This window comes from Eulemur rufifrons, chromosome 29 (assembly GCF_041146395.1).
Source record: "Eulemur rufifrons isolate Redbay chromosome 29, OSU_ERuf_1, whole genome shotgun sequence".
NCBI lineage: Eukaryota > Metazoa > Chordata > Mammalia > Primates > Lemuridae > Eulemur > Eulemur rufifrons.
In genome coordinates, this window is record NC_091011.1 from 62841012 (window position 1) to 62857369 (window position 16358).

At 36.3% G+C, this 16358-nt stretch overlaps 1 protein-coding gene across 1 annotated transcript in view; it reads left to right on the plus strand.

Moving 5' to 3' along the window:
• PRKAR2B (protein kinase cAMP-dependent type II regulatory subunit beta) overlaps window positions 1–16358 on the plus strand; it is an 86348-nt gene that overhangs the window by 39876 nt on the left and 30114 nt on the right. Inside the window, exon 3 of the mRNA XM_069461849.1 lies at window positions 11583–11635. Within this exon, the coding sequence (XP_069317950.1) occupies window positions 11583–11635 (53 nt within the window). The remainder of the gene's footprint in view (window positions 1–11582; window positions 11636–16358) is intronic.

Sequence of the window (16358 nt, forward strand, 5' to 3'; positions counted from 1 at the left end):
CTATTTATCTTCAAGTTCCTTTTTTTTTCTTACCAATTCAAATCTGTTGAGCTGACCTAGTGAATTTTTCATCTCAGTTATTGTATGTTTCAACTCCAGAATTTCCACTTGGTTCTTTTTTATAATTTTGATCTCTTTATTGAGATCCTGTAGTTGTTGAGTCATTGTCAATGTTCTTTAATTGGTTATACATGGTTTCCTTTAGCTCTTTGAACATATTTATAATAGCCATTTTGAAATCTTTGCTAAGTCTAACAACTGGGCCCAATTAGAGACAATTTCTGTTGACTGCTTTTTTCCAGAGTATGGGTCACACTTTCTCTTTCATTGCTTGCTTCTTAAGTTGCTGAGAACTGGTTATTTTAGATTATTTTTTATAGCAGTTCTAGATTCTGATTTCCTCTCTCTCCAGGTTGTTGCTTTTGTTGTTGTTTTTAATAACTTGCCTATGCTAGATCTGTGTGCTCTGTCTCTGCCATGGTATGTGGCTGCTAATAACTCTGCTTTTTGTTAGTTTTTATGTTTAACCCTGGCTTCTCAGGGTTAGCCCCTGTGTTCTGCAAGACTGATTGGTCAGAGGTTATACTACACTTTGAGTTGATGGGTCTTGTGTGAATTCAGGAGCATATTCAAATTTCAGCCAGTTTTCACTCATGCCCAGCACTGTTACTTGCTGCCAAGCATCTCATGTCTCCTCTGACTGTGCCAAAGCCTTGTGGACAGCTAGAGATATGTGGTTGGCTTGGGCCCTGTACACTTTCTCCTGCCTACCCGCACAGCCTTCCAGGGGACCATGAATACTTGTCCCTCTGTGATTGTCCCATTTGCTGTTAAATTTCTGGTTGGTTTCCTGGTCTGTTTGCTATAGCCAAAACCATATCCTCCGGCTTTCTGAGCTTCTGCTCTTCCAGCTTGTCTCTCATTCAGGTGGTTGTAGCCAACAGTGCTGCTGGGTAGGGGTTTTTTTGTGCTTTTCTTGTGTTTTCTCAATCAAGTTCTCTTCTTGCAACAAAGCTGGTAGAACTACCATGCTGACCAAGCTGGGGGTGAGGAATAGCAGCCTTGGGCAGGAATGCCATAGGCTTCTGCTGTTCTAACTCAAAATCAGTAGTTTTTCTTCAAGAATGCCTTTGTATGCGTTTGGTTGATTTCTGGAGCACTGATTTAAATTTTTTTTTTTTACAGTTTTGTCTAGTTTCTCATTGCCCTGTGGAGTGAGGCTTTACCATGCTGTTGTACTATAACTCTAACGATGATTTTTAAGTACTCAATGTGTAGAGGAAGCCATATTATTACATGATTGAGGTAGACATTGGTTGAATATTCTTTTTTATGTGAATGTTTTTATTTTTGTTATAAATAGAGTTTTCGGTTTTACGATAGTATCGTTAATGAGATATTTTTCATAACTATTTTCTAAAAAACTTTATTACTTTGATTTTACTAATTGCAGAAGCTGTATGTTTTTAGGAAGTGTTAAATTTGAAAAATATTTTTGCAAAGGGATTAGATACATTTGAAAGAAAGACTGATTATTAGCAAGAAAGCTTTTTTATGTTTAATCCCTTTTTATATTTGAGATATGAATGTTGCAGGAAATTTTACAATTATTTCTTTTTTGAGATATGAATGTTTAAAGGAGTTCTATAATCCTCTGCTTAAAAACATTCTTTTTTCTGATTATAAACGTAGTACATTATTGATGAAAATGAGGAAAACCTAGGAAGATACAAATAGAAAAATAAGAATCATCATAATCATACTATTAATACCAAGGAATAATTACCATATAAACTTTGATGTCTACCCTACCAGACTTTTTCATGCATATTTTCTGTGAGGTCAAACTACATATCTATCTTGAAACTGGCATTAAAAAAACTAATAAAATTTGGTGAACATTTTCCTTTAGATATTCCTATAAAACATAATTTTAAATGGCTTCCCATAGATGTCAATAGTATGTATGGATATTTATTTTAATTTATTGTTTGCTTATTGTTGGGAATTTAAATTTCTTCTCTTTTTTACCTATCATTTCTTCAGATCAAATTACTTGAAGAGCGCTTGCTGAATTGGGCATGAACATTTTCAAAGCTTTTAGTAATATTTCCAAACTGACCCCTCCATTCCCATTCCCAGCCCCAGTTTAGGGTTTCACCCACAGTGCATGAGTGCATTCTAACTATGCATCCCTTCTAATACCAGTTTTTATTAAAAAACAAATAACTTTGCTAGTTTATTAGACTTAAGTGTTTAATTATTATTTTGGTTTATTGTATTTCTGTGTCTCTTATTTTGTTATTGTCTTTATATCATATTATTTTTTAATTAAAAAATTTATTTAAATTTATTTGTCATTATCACCTCATGAATCTTGATCTGAAGAAATTAGTTAAAAAAGAAAAGAAATCAAAATTCCCAACAATAAACAAACAATAAATTAAGATAAATATCCATAAATGCTATCAGTATCTATGCAGCCATTTAAAAATTATGTTTTACAGGAATATCTAATGACATAGGAAAATGTTCACCAAATCTCATTAGGTTTTTTATTTTTATTTTTTTAAGCATATTTTATTAATATAAGACAGGTGCATAGTTTAAACCCATACAAAATAATGTGTGGAACAAGTCTGGTGAGTTCCCTCTTAAAAAATGGAAATGGAGGTTTTCTTTTCTTCAAGAAGAAAATCCTACTAGGTTATCTGTAAAGATTTATTTCTTTTGACTTTAAGTAATGAGTAAGCCAGACTGAATTATATTTTCTTATAAATATGAATTTTATGAGTCTTTGGATATTTATTTGCATTGTTCTATCACAACATGGTCATATTTAATAGCATCAAAATTCATATTAGACTTCTGATAATCGCATGGAGAGATTCAATTGAAATATGTTCCCCATGTGCTCACATTTCATAGTTTTATTACTAAATTTGGAAGCTAGGAATTGACTATTTTCCTATAATTTTGGCTATATTTAAGTCCAAACTTCCCATCCTAAAACCATCTGGTCAAATGATATTTGTTCTGAAAATTTATTAATAAAATGAGAAGAATCCATATAGTGTTTCTGTTCCCATAATTCTCTGATATGTGCATGCTAGGCAGCATTAGTCTCAAAAACGGTAAATAAACAAAAATATTCAGAAGCTTGATGTAGCTCCAGCTCTGCTATGTCCTAAGGGCAAAATTGTATTATGATAAATGTGGCCATGTCGTTCATTATCAGCTAGTATTTATATTTAGATTCTTTTAATGTGATTCAAGGTCTCAGACCAAAATAAGTGCCAAGAGATGATCACATTATCTGAACAATTAGAGCATTTGCACAAACTCTTGGGAAGCTATTTGTTGGCTTTTTAACCAAAGGACAGAATTTCTTTTTTGATTTCTCCTTGGCTATTAAATTTCTTAAAATCCATAATATTCATCAACTGTAGTGCTCAGAAATCCTTATTAGACCATTTTCAGCAAAGTACTAACATAATTTCCTTTACAGTACTGTCTTCTGGTACAAATTGATCCACTTGCTGTCTGCTAAGTACCAGTTCTGGAGATTAGCACCGAGGAATTCTCATGATCAGTAACAAAAACCTGTGGGCTTTAAAAAATTGATGGTTATCCAAACATATTCTCCCCAGAATTGTTCTTCACGCTCTTTTTACTGTATCTGTAATTTTACTGTTAGTCATTTGTGAATTTTTACTCTTTCTCTTAAGAGCTCCAGCAGACTACTATTCCATTGTGAAAGGGAGAAATTTTCATATGGTGCTTCGTCGTTTCTCAGAATCCCATAGGCTACTCATGATATATGAACAGTAGAATTGTTACAATATTGGAGCGTACCCTCTTCTGGACTCCTCTTAGAAACATTCCATATTGATAGGATTCTTTCCATAAACCTATTAAATGCTATGTCCTTGTAATTGTGCCATGCTATAAATAAGTTAATTGTTTTAAAAAATGACATAGAGTACTTAGAGGCTAGAAAATGTATTTGGGATATAGATCAGTGCTTGAGTACACATACTAAGTAAAGTTTTTAACACTTTGGAACCCAAGTCTAGAATAAAAATTCACTTACACAATGCATGTCGGTTCTGATATAAATTAGGGTTTTGTTTTTCCTTTGGAGGCAATTTTGAAGGAAAATTCACAATTTTTTTTAAACCGGATTAAAGAAGGTTTAGGCATGTGTAGCTTTAATAGTAGGAAAATAGCAAATGATGAACAAATTCTTACTTGTTTGAAGCTCTCAGTTGCTGCTCATTTATGTATTTCAGCAGTACTCATCCCGATAGCATCTTGAACATGATGTTTACTTGTGAGGTGTGAATGTTTCTTGATTCTATAGTCACTTAAAAAAGAATGGCATACATGTGAAGGAAAATTGATTTTAGAAACATAAAAACATAAAAAAATTAGTAAATTTTGGAGTTTCATTCTAAATACTTCTGTAAAAGTGCAACAAAAATAATGGGTTTTTTAATGAATCAATTTACAGCAATTTAGTAAAATATTTAAAATCTCTAAAATGTTTATGAGACAGAATGTTTTATAGTGGAAATAACAGGAAAAACGTTATAGAATTTTTTAGGATTGGTAATTATATGTCTGGGATGATTTAGAAACCTACCTGAATGATGGTTTAAAAAAGAATTTTATAGAGAACTAGAAGGTGGTTTGTGAATGGCTGATTCTTAAAGCTCCATTGATAACCTTGGGGAAGGGAAAGGCACAACATTCTAGTTTACATGCAAAGTATGTTTCAGTCATCTTACCAAGACAGGTTATATATATAAATATTTTGGCCAAAGGCAAAATATTTATACTAAAATTCTGCTAACATGAATTTAGCTAATTTGGAAATTAAATGTTCACTTAAGTACTATTTAATGAAGGGTACTAAAATTTCTGCAAGATAGGTAAAGAATATATTAAATATTTATGTTGCTCTTTTTGTAGCTGAAATGTAGTCTGTAACGGGTGAATTATAATAACTTGTAATATTTTGATGTAAGAGGTAGTAAAATATTATTAATATATATTAAATAACTAAATATTCAATTAATATTTGAAAGGCAGTTTAAAGGAAATTGTAATGATTCTGTTCAGAGTTTATGAGACAGAACCTATTTTTAAGTAAATTGTGAGGTTATTTTTAATCTGCCTCCCAGCCTCTGTGTGTGTGTGTGTGTGTGTGTGTGTGAGAGAGAGAGAGAGAGAGGGAGAGAGAAACACTTGGATTAGGGCCATCAGATGATTGCTTTGGTAGTCATCAGAGCTGTTCACAAAATTTTGTTTTTCTTGCCTTCTAAGGTCATGGTACTATTGTACTTTCCCATCTCCTTGAAGTTAGGAATGACCACGTCACTTTTCCAGTGAAATGTGATACATATGCCTTCTTGGCAGAAGACACACGTATCACATCTAGGCAGAAGCTTTAGGAGCCAGTGAGCAATTTGCCGCTGCCTTAGGGACTGGTGACATTCCAAATCGTATAGCCTCCATCAGCTTGTAGCCCACAGTAAGGACCATGTGACACAGAGTACCTACTATCCTGAGATGGACATATTGTGTGAGTAAGAAATAAACTTACGTTGTATTAAGTCTCTGAGATTTGGGGATGCTTGTTACTGTTGTGTGAGCTAGTCTAACCTGACGTATGCAGTTTCTACAATATATATATAAAGGTAAGGAAGAAGATAATATATTTCTCATCAATGAAAGTATTTATTTCCTCAACCATTTCTGTTAACATTTACTGTGAGTTAGTCGCTGTTCAGATGCTAGGAATACAGCAGGAACAAAATAATCTTTTCTCAGTAAACTTCATCCCACTCTTCATAAACTATTTAGGGGGTCTCCTTTACTCTAAAGCCGCCTTCCCCTCTAAGCAGCTAGTTGCTACTTTCTCTTCTCTGCTCCCATAGCATTTTGTAAATAGCTTCATTGTCGGACTGATATCGGTCATTCTATTTTTGTCTTGCATTCCAAACTAAACAGTTCTATAAATGTTTTGTATATATACATATAATATTTAAAATATAAAATAGACAAAGCAGGTTATACGTTATATAAAATGTATAATAGCAGAAGAATATACACACCCATTTGCCTCATCCCTCACATTTCAAAAAGTATTTTTTGAATGAATAAATAAGGCTTTCTGTGTGGTCTTTTGCTTGAATGTAATTTGGGATCAAACTGTGAACTTCTATATTTGGGACATGTTCTCCAAATGCCTTTGCTCTGTGAATTCAAATTCAAGATCATTACTAATGGATGAGAACAGGTCTATACCAAATTACCTGGGCAGAAATGCAAATGAATGGGAGAGGGGGAAGCCTATTAACTTGTCTCTGTGCCTCTTCCCTTTACTTAGCTATAACTGTTAGGTCCTTATACCAGTGTTTCTCAATGTTTTTTTCATTATCGCCTGCCCACCGTGAGTCTTTTTAAACTTTTCCTCCCATTTGCCCCCAATGAGATTTTACTACCATAGTTATACTGTGTATCTGTTTATGTATTGAATGTATATCTCTGCTTTTGACAAAAAACAAAAAAGAATAAGTTTTTTTGCCCCCTAAGAACCAGTTTTCTTGGTTGTGAATGCGTGCCTTAAACTAATATTTGTAAAAGATAATTTTTTTCCCTTTGTAGGAGGGCTTTTCCACTTCAATAAGCTAAGTTTAACTATATTGAGTCAGAACTCTGTTGTCTGATACACCTGTGCTTTTATAATAGCTTTATTTTAGGCTGATTATTATTTAAATAAGTATGCTAAAATCTTAGTGTATTGAGAACATTGGCAAATTAACTTTTACATATTTTATAGAAGTCAGTCCTTCTAGATTGAAGGTCTCTAAACCGCACAGTTCCATACAGGCTATTATTTGTTTGCTTTTTATTCCTTCAGTGAGTATTTATTCAGGTATCCTGTGGGCAAGACTCTGTGTCAGAGCCAAGGACCCAAGTCATGGAGTTCAGCCTGGTTCCTTTATTCGCTAGCCAGGATGATAATATAGATTGTGTATACTTGTCCAGTGCAGAGGTATTTTAACTATACTGATTTTTAAACATTAGCAACAAATTGTACGGGGCTCTTGGTGAAAAACCCTGGGAGTTGGTATAACCCCTCGTCTACCACACTGTATATATGCATGAAAAGATTGAAGGCCAGGTCCCACGGAATGCAAAGTCAGTATAGTTCTTATTTTCCTGTTATGTCATGTAGTCTGTGACAGTTGTCTGGCTATACCAGTGTACATTACTCTGTATGCACGGTGGGAATCTGCTTAAGTTCTTGGACCATTCTTGACAACCAGTATAGTATCCAAATACATATATACGCACACCAAAAGAGGGAAACCTTAATATAGGGTTTACTTAAAGAATAAGGCTCTGCCCCTCACCACTATTTAATTGCTAAAAATGAAGTATATAGTTTCAAACTACATTTCAGATTGTCCAGGAGGTATGGGGCAAATTCATGTCAGAAGGAATATGGGGCAGTACAAGTTATCTGGAGGCTCTGGTTTGAGTGGCCATCCAGGCATAGAGCCTTTCATTCATTTGTTATACAAATATTTATTGAGGTCCTACTGTTTGTGCCAGGCCTTTTGGTGAATAAGACAAAAGGCTCTCATTTTCACTCATCCTCTCTGTCCTCATTTCTTGGACAAATAGTGTAGGATATTCTAACACAACAATTTTTCATTCATTCATTCATTCATTCAATATGCATTTGTTTCAGAGTTTGTAATATTGATGCACTATGGTGAGATATTAAAAAGAGATACTGTCTCTGCCCTCAAGATCTTGCAAGCTTATTTGTTCATCATTCATTCATACATTCAAAAAAATGTGCATCGAGCTAGGCAATGTGCCAGGTCAATGCTAGGGAAATGCAGACATGAACAAGAGTGCAGTCAGTCCCTGGAGGGTTACAAGCCCCAGCCTGGAGAGGCAAGCAGATTATAACATCTTTGGAAGCGTTACAATGTGGTAAGTGATAATAATGAGCTCTTCCCACTGTAGTGGGAGAGTTACTGGGAGAGTGCAAAGGATGAGCACAGAAACTGAGTTTCCTGAGTTAGTTTGGTGTAGGTGAGAGGTCAAGATGTGACTCTTGATCTGACTTTTTAGTTGGGGCTGGAGAGAAGAGATGGCTTGGAAAGGAGAATGTGGAAGGAGTTCCAGTTAGAGGAAACGGTTTAAGTCATGAGGAGGAGCTGTAAGGCACCATGACAGCTTTACAGAATTGCAAGTGTTTTATTTTGATTTGACTATAGGAGGTCGTGGTGGATGAATGCTAATCTAGTGAAACAATTGCACCATAAATGCCAAGAACTAAATCCTTGTAATATTGACACAATAAATAACAAAACAGTCCAGAAACAAACATACTATGTAATAAAGTGTGTACCACAAATCAAAAGTGTTAAGTAATAAATAATACTAGGGTAACTGATGAGCTATTTGGAAAAATAATAGATTCTTAACATGATATGATTTTTAGTCAGGGCTTAGGGACTAGAAACTTAGAAATTAGAGAATTACGTTTACATTCTGTGAATTAAAATTTTTTTTTTTTTTTTCTTTGAGACAGAGTCTCGCTCTGTTGCCCGGGCTAGAGTGAGTGCTGTGGCATCAGCCTAGCTCACAGCAACCTCAAATTCCTGGGCTTAAGCGATCCTACTGCCTCAGCCTCCTGAGTAGCTGGGACTACAGGCATGTGCCACCATGTCCGGCTAATTTTTTCTATTAGATTTTTTTTTAGCTGTCCATATCATTTCTTTCTATTTTTAGTAGAGATGGGGTCTCACTCTTGGTCAGGCTGGTCTCGAACTCCTGAGCTCGAGCGATCCACCTGCCTCGGCCTCCCAGAGTGCTAGGATTACAGGCTTGAGCCACCGCACCCGGCCTGTGTGAATTAAAATTTAAGATCAACACTAATGGGTCAGAGGAGATACAGATACAGCAAGTTACCTTAAAAAAACAACTATCTGCCCTATTGCATCACCTCAGTGAATGTGTCAATCTGATAAACAGGGCCAACTTCATGGGCCCCTACTCACCAGGGCCTTGAGTTTGGTTTAATGTTTTTCTGTTGTTGCCCTCTGGAAAGTCTTAATTTTTGAACTTGGGGTCAACATGTTTTCTTCTTGTGTCAGGCCTTACAGATGAAGTAGCAGTCCTGCCTATGAGTTTGGTCATCCGTGGAGACGTGGAGTTACAGAGCCAGGCATTAGAAGTAGATGTCCCCAGGCCCTCAGGAGGGTTGCAGCCAGTCGAATTCAACTACTCCAGCCACATTAGCAGGACCATCTGTATTGTGTATGTGGGTGCCTCAGGCCGTCTAGCCTGTTGCTATTAAACATTCCATTTATTTGACAGTCTTTCTTCCTTCCCCTTTCCTGCTCATCAGACAACATTTTAATTGTGATTTGGCTGCTGCTTTGGTTTTCCTGCAGGGAGCGGTCTGGCTGGTCATGCTGACACTGTCCTTCACGCAGGAAGTTGGTTACTGCGTTGACATTCTGGTTATGTGCTTCAGTGCAGTTCTTTAATATGAGCCTGCCCCTGCGAGATTGGTCTGCTTCTGTTAGATTTCTGAGACAAAAGGCTCAAGTCCAGGAACTGTGCTGGTGAATTCACCACAGTAGTCAGGTGTAGAACAGTGGTTAAGAGTGAGGGCTCTGGAGTCGAGACAGACGATCCAGGGATCAGTTGTGGGTCCTGTCACTTACTACAATGTGTGATCTTGGCCTCCCTCTGTCCTTTCATCTGTCAAATGATGACATTAACATCTACCTTAGGGTGGTGGTGAGACTGAATGAGATAATATACCCTATATCAGGGTTTCTCAGCCTCAGTACTACTGACATTTTGGGCCAGATAATTCTTTGTTCAGGATGGCGGCAGGGATGGGTTGGGGCCGCCCTGTGCATTGTGGGATGTTTAGCAGCATCCCTGACCTATACCCACTACTTGCCAGTAGCTTCTTCCACACAGCCACAGTTGTGACAATTGAAATGTCTCCAGACATTGCCAGGTGTTTTCTGTGGATTGAAGAATTGAACCTGGTTAGGAACCACTGGTCTAGGTAGGTGTGTAGAACAGTGCCTGGAGAAAAAAAACATAGGTTTTGCAATAGTAATGATAATAGTGGTACTAATGATGATAATATTCTGAGGCCCCTGGGAAGGCATTTGTCAGCCTTTCATTTATCCTTTGTTCTTTATATTTTTATATCCATGCCAGAATAAACTCCATATGGGTTAAAGAATAAATATAAAAAGATCTACCTTTAAAAAACGTGAACGAAAAGAGGAGTAACAAATCTACTTTAGATTTGCAAATAAGGAAAAGGTTTCCAAGCTCAAAAGCAGTGGTACTTTTGTGATATTTAACATCAGGTTTAAATCACATTGGGGGATTTTCTTCCATATAGATGTCACTACATTAAAAATAAACATGCATGATCTGTAAAAACTTTGTAGTTATTGTTAAAAAGCAGTTTGGATACAATGTGAGTAGTATGACAGATAAAATGCTATTAAGAAATTGGCATAAGCCAAAAAGAAGACCAAGTATTTTCTATAGGTAAGGACAGAGGAAGAAATATAGTCAGCCTATGAACATTTAAAAAGTCTCCAAATTTAAATAATTTTAAAAAATTTCAGTCCTTCATTTAAATTGGCAAAGATTTTAAGCAGTAACATCCAATTCTTTTGAACAGTTAGAGGAGTCTTTTTACATATTCTTTGTAGGACAATGGATGAATATAACCCTTCTGAAAAGAAGCATGGTAATAAATATGCCCTAAAAATTATCATACCTTTTAGCCTCCCAAAATAACATTTGGGAATAATACCTACAGCATAATCTGAAATGTAGACAAATATTTATGCATGAAGGTGTTTATTGCAAAGTTGTTGTAACAAAAGCCAGCTAAATGTTTGGCATTAGGGAAGGTAGTTAATTATAACATATGATAACCTGCAGTCCTCAAAACAATATTTACAAAATGTTTCTAATGACATGAGAAATTCTTACACTGTTAAATGAAAAAAGCAGGTTTTTATATTGCATATGCAATATAAAAAAGACTGGAATGGAATATGCAAAATGTTAATAGTATTTGTTCCTGAAAGATAAGATTATGGATAATTTGGGAAAGTTAGTCATAACTATATGATTAAATGGATCATTTCATTGCAGACTTAGACTTTCTTTGTTTCTGTTCTTTTAGGTAATCTTTATTTTTTTTTTTTTTAATGCATTTCTATGCTTGGAAATGAAGAAAAAAGGGTTTGAGCTATGTTTCTCTGGTAGGAGAAAGCAAAAAAGAAATTGTCAATGTCTTCAAATACAGCTTTATTTTTAAAGAAATTCCTTATACATTACAATATGAAGCCAGTTTTGAGGGGTAGACTGCCCTGGATGAGGTTAATTAATGTTTTTTTATACCATGGTACTCTTCTTGTTCATTCATTTTTAAAGATGTATTTATTGTAGCATGGCTTTTGATGAAAGAATCTTTAAAATGTCCATTTTTATATTTATAGTATGTGCAGAAGCTTATAATCCTGATGAAGAAGAAGATGATGCAGAGTCCAGGGTATGTAAATTAATGAATGAATTTCAAACTGATACTCTTGTCATATGTAAGGAAAATAATAATAGAAAAGATCTTAACAGGCATACAGGTTAACAGGAGACATAATGGAATTATTTTGACTGATTGTTTTTCTAGTCTTATCTCCGATAGCCTACTTCTCCTTCAAGTTCTGTAGAATTATTTTTATCCAAAGAGTATCTCTTTGGATAAAAAGAGAGATGAACATATATGCTCGCTGCAGTTGTGATTTTATTTCTTTTGCAAAATATATCCTGATCATGAAAAATGTTTTCAGCCATCTTTCTCATGGTGATAATGTTATTTTTTGTAGTGTTTCTAGTAAAGGAAGGTAGTAGGAAAGACCTTCTGCTCCTTTTAATTTATAACAACAGAAGTTTACTCTGAAACAAACAAATCACAGTAAAATCACATCCAACGTGTCAATACAGCAGTTATTTATTTAATTTTTAAATCTATGTGTCTTGATAGTTTGCTCAGGAGCTGACTTCTTAGAGGCCCTAATGTTTCTGTAAGAATTCAACCAGTCTGGTTTGAAGCAGGTTTTAAGCTATGTCCTCTAGCTTGGTTCTCCTATTATTTATTTACTCAGTAAAAAGTAAACTAAATAAGAGATTACTGTGCCTGGAAATGGAAAGTAAGAACCTACTCTTTTTTGAGTATATACTTTGTAAAAGTCCCTCCTGTATCTTTAGCCTTAAAAAGTATAAACAGAAACCTATTTCTGTGGCCGGGCACAGTGGCTCATGCCTATAATCCTAGCACTCTGGGAAGCTGAGGCAGGAGGATGGCTTGAGGTCAGGAGTTAGAGACCAGCCTGAGCAAGAGCGAGACTGGGTCTCTACAAAAAATAGAAAAATTAGCCGGGCGTGGTGGCACGTCTGTAGTCCCAGCTACTTGGGAGGCTGAGGTGGGAGGATCCCTTGAACCCAGGAGTTTGAAGTTGCAGTGAGCTACAGTGATGCCACTGCACTCTACCTGGGGTGACAGAGGGAGGGCCTGTCTCAAAACAAACAGACACCCAAACCAAAACAAAAAACAAAGCCTATTTCTGGGCTGGGCGTGGTGGCTCACGCCTGTAATCCTAGCACTCTGGGAGGCCGAGATGGGCGGATCGTTTGAGCTCAGGAGTTCGAGACCAGCCTGAGCAAGAACGAGACCCCATCTCTACTAAAAATAGAAAGAAATTATATGGACAGCTAAAAATATATATAGAAAAAATTAGCCGGGCATGGTGGTGCATGCCTGTAGTCCCAGCTACTCGGGAGGCTGAGGCAGGAGGATCCCTTGAGCTCAGGAGTTTGAGGTTGCTGTGAGCTAGGCTGACGCCACGGCACTCACTCTAGCCTGGGCAACAGAGTGAGACTCTGTCTCAAAAAAAAAAAAAAAAAAAAAAAAACCTATTTCTGTAGCTCTGAAAAATATTTCAATAAGATTGAGTTTTAATATGGAAAAACAGATACCATGTCCTTAAACCATTATATTGTTGAGCTCCCTGAAATATATGTGAAATCAAGTGGTAGGAGACTCACAGCACAAGGATCCTGAAGCCCCTTCCTACTTCTGGACCCGTGGGGACTCCCAGCAGCAGGGTCACGGGCGCTCATTTCTCACTACCAGAACATAAATTACTTTGATGAAGCTCATAAATTCTAGCCTAGAAATTACATTGCCTTAGGATCAAGGTATTTTTACTAATCTGTGACGTGCTGTCACTACTCTGTATAGTCTGAAAAACTAGCCCTTGCCTATCGTGTGTTTTATTTATGTGTCTAGCAGAAACGGTAGTAGGTGACATTGTAGATTACACACATTCTTTATATTTGTGTATAAATGGATATGATAAAATTTAGCAATTGAGATAGTTTGATGAGCTGGTTTAAATTAATAAAAATCTAAATTAAAGAACATTTAACAGTACAGTTTAAAAATAAATATGTAGTATCTCATTGACTTAAAAACTGTTAGACCTTGAGAGGAATTTTAGCTACCATGTAATCGTGAGATAGGTCAAGTATTTTCGCTGGCTCCTTCCAACTGATTCTAACAGTTTTGTTGAGGGGGCTGTACCAGGTAAGATTCATTTAGCTGCATAAAAGAACCTAATCACATTGAGATAAACATAAAAAAGAAAATACTGGAGAGGAATTATTGGACAAATGCTTGGAGATCTTGCAGAATTCCAGAAAGAGTTCAAAGACCAAGCTGTAGCCAGCAGGCAGGAGCCAACCCACCTCTGGGGTCCTTCAAGAGCAAGGGTGCAAGACTTGGAGTACTGTCTTTGAGAGGAACGCAGCTACCAGTCTCTTTATTGCTATGTCTCTCAGTTTTAAATTCCAGTTTCCCAGGGGTTTCCAGTAGACCCAACTTTGGCCAGGGTAGGGGCAGGGTTAAAAAGTCCAGACTTGGCTACTTGGGAACCACTTCTATAAGTAAGGGCAGTTCCTAGAGAAGGAGGAATCTTTGAGGGTTGGGTATTACTGCAGAGTTGTCCCTTGTAACACCTTTTAAAGTTATTTTTTAATAGTTTTTTATAATTAATGTATTAATTGTATGTTGATTATAATAAAGTGCCTTTAGCTTCTTAGTTTCCTTGAGTATTCTCCCCTCTAAATATATTACTAAAAACTATACTTTTTTTGCCTTAGAAACTATAAGGCAGACTGCATCATAGCTCTTGGGAATGATTATTACAGATTGCAAAATTAATTAGATGTAGATAGATATTGGGAAATATCCATGAGGAAAATGTATGCTGTATTTTGATAAAGTTACATTTCTTTTGGACATTTTGTATTTTTTCTGGGACTCTATATATATCACCAACTTTTAAAATCTCTAGTATAAATAGGTATTTCTGATCTGTTATGGATTCAAATAAAATTTAAATCCTTAAGACTCATTTTGGAAAATAACAAATTGGATTTTAGTTGGAATACCTTTAGTCAATGAAAATTTAAGGGTCGTATACATCTAGCATGTAGAAATTGGTAGAAAAGAGCTGATACATTTAAGAGTGGAGTATTTCTTTGTTTAGTTACTCCACAGAATTCTTTTGGAGTGCCTTCTGCATAACTGGCCCGGTGCTAGTTACACAGTGGCGAGCAAAATGGACAAGTTTCTGCCCTTAGAGCTTAGCAGCAGACCAGACGCAGACAGTAGGCAAGTAAATTAATGGCTAATTGCAAAATATGAAGTACTAAAGGGACAGTGAAACAGAGTGTAGGAATTAAAACAAAACACACACTCCAAAACCAGAGGGGGCCCTAGTTCTATGGAGGGGTTGCAGAAGGCCTCCTTGAGGTGAAACTGGAAAGACAGACAGGGAGAGTCTTCTGGAAGCCCGCGGTTTGGGCTTGGCCCGAGCCCACTGGAGGGAAGGCCTTTGAGGTTCTCTATGAAGACAGGTCTGGACAGGTTGGGTTGGGCTGAGTGGCTGAAGGGAGTGGAGAAGGAGGGAATGGGGATTTAATTCTCAGCAAACGTGATAGTGTCCATTGACTGTTTAAGCTGAAGGATGGGTGTTCTGATGTAACTTTTTAAAAGATTACTTTCAATTCTGTGTGCAGATTCTTTTGCTTAATGAAACAGATATACTTTAAAGAAAATGTCTAAGTAAACCTTATTTATTAATTGGTTCTTCAAGAAAATGTTCTTTAAAGAAAATGCCTAAGTAAACCTTATTAATTGGTTCTCTAATTTTTTTACATTGAAAGGCAGCAGAAGTTTCAAGTAGGCGTTGGCAAACTTTTTCTGTAAATGTTTTTTGGTTTTTTTTTTTTTAAACCGAAAAATGCATTAATTTCAGAGGGTAAATATTTTGGGTTTTGGGGGGTCCATAGGGTCCCATTTGTAACTACTCAGCTCTGCTGTTGTAGCTTAAAAGTAGCCATAGATAGTATATAAATGAAAGAATACATCTGCATTCCATTAAAACTTTGTTTATAGACACTTGGAATTTGAATTTTATATAATTTTCCTGTATCAGGAAATATCATCCTTTGTTTGATTTTTTTTTTCCCCCCCCTCTAGTCATTAAAAAATGTAAAACCATTCTTGGCCAGAGGCCATACAAAAACACATTTACCAATCCCTGGTTTAAAGTACAGACTCTGCAGCCAGCCTGCATGGGATGAGTCCTGGCTCTGCAGCTGATGGACTGGGGGATATTGCAGAAATTACCTGGGCAAGTTCATTTTCTTAACTCTAAAATGGTACCTGCTTCATGGCTTCTGTTACTAGGATAAAATGAGTTAATATTTGTAAAACCCTTAAAATAGTACCTGGCACATATTTATGCAATTTATGCTACACAAATGCACATATTATTGCTACCTAAATGTTTATTTAACAAGTAAGATTTTTATCCTGAAATCAGAAATGTTTTAATAAAAACCAAAGTGGCCTCTAATATAATAAAAGCCACACTTTGGGTATATTGCTGCAGCCTCAGTGACCCAGAGGCAGATCTCTTACAGAGGATCTTGCCAAACCCAGCCGGGAGAGAGGAGTCTTGAGAATTGGGACAGCATCTTCTGAAAGGTGGTTACAGGGCAGAGAAGTAAGACATTGGAGTTGTTTTCCAGAAGGAAGAGTGGGATTTTAACGGAGATCAATAATACATAAGGGGCCTCTGCTTCCTGTGGAGTGACAGCAGGAGAGGGAGACAGGAAACGGGAGCAGAGCAGTGGACAATTGCCTTGGC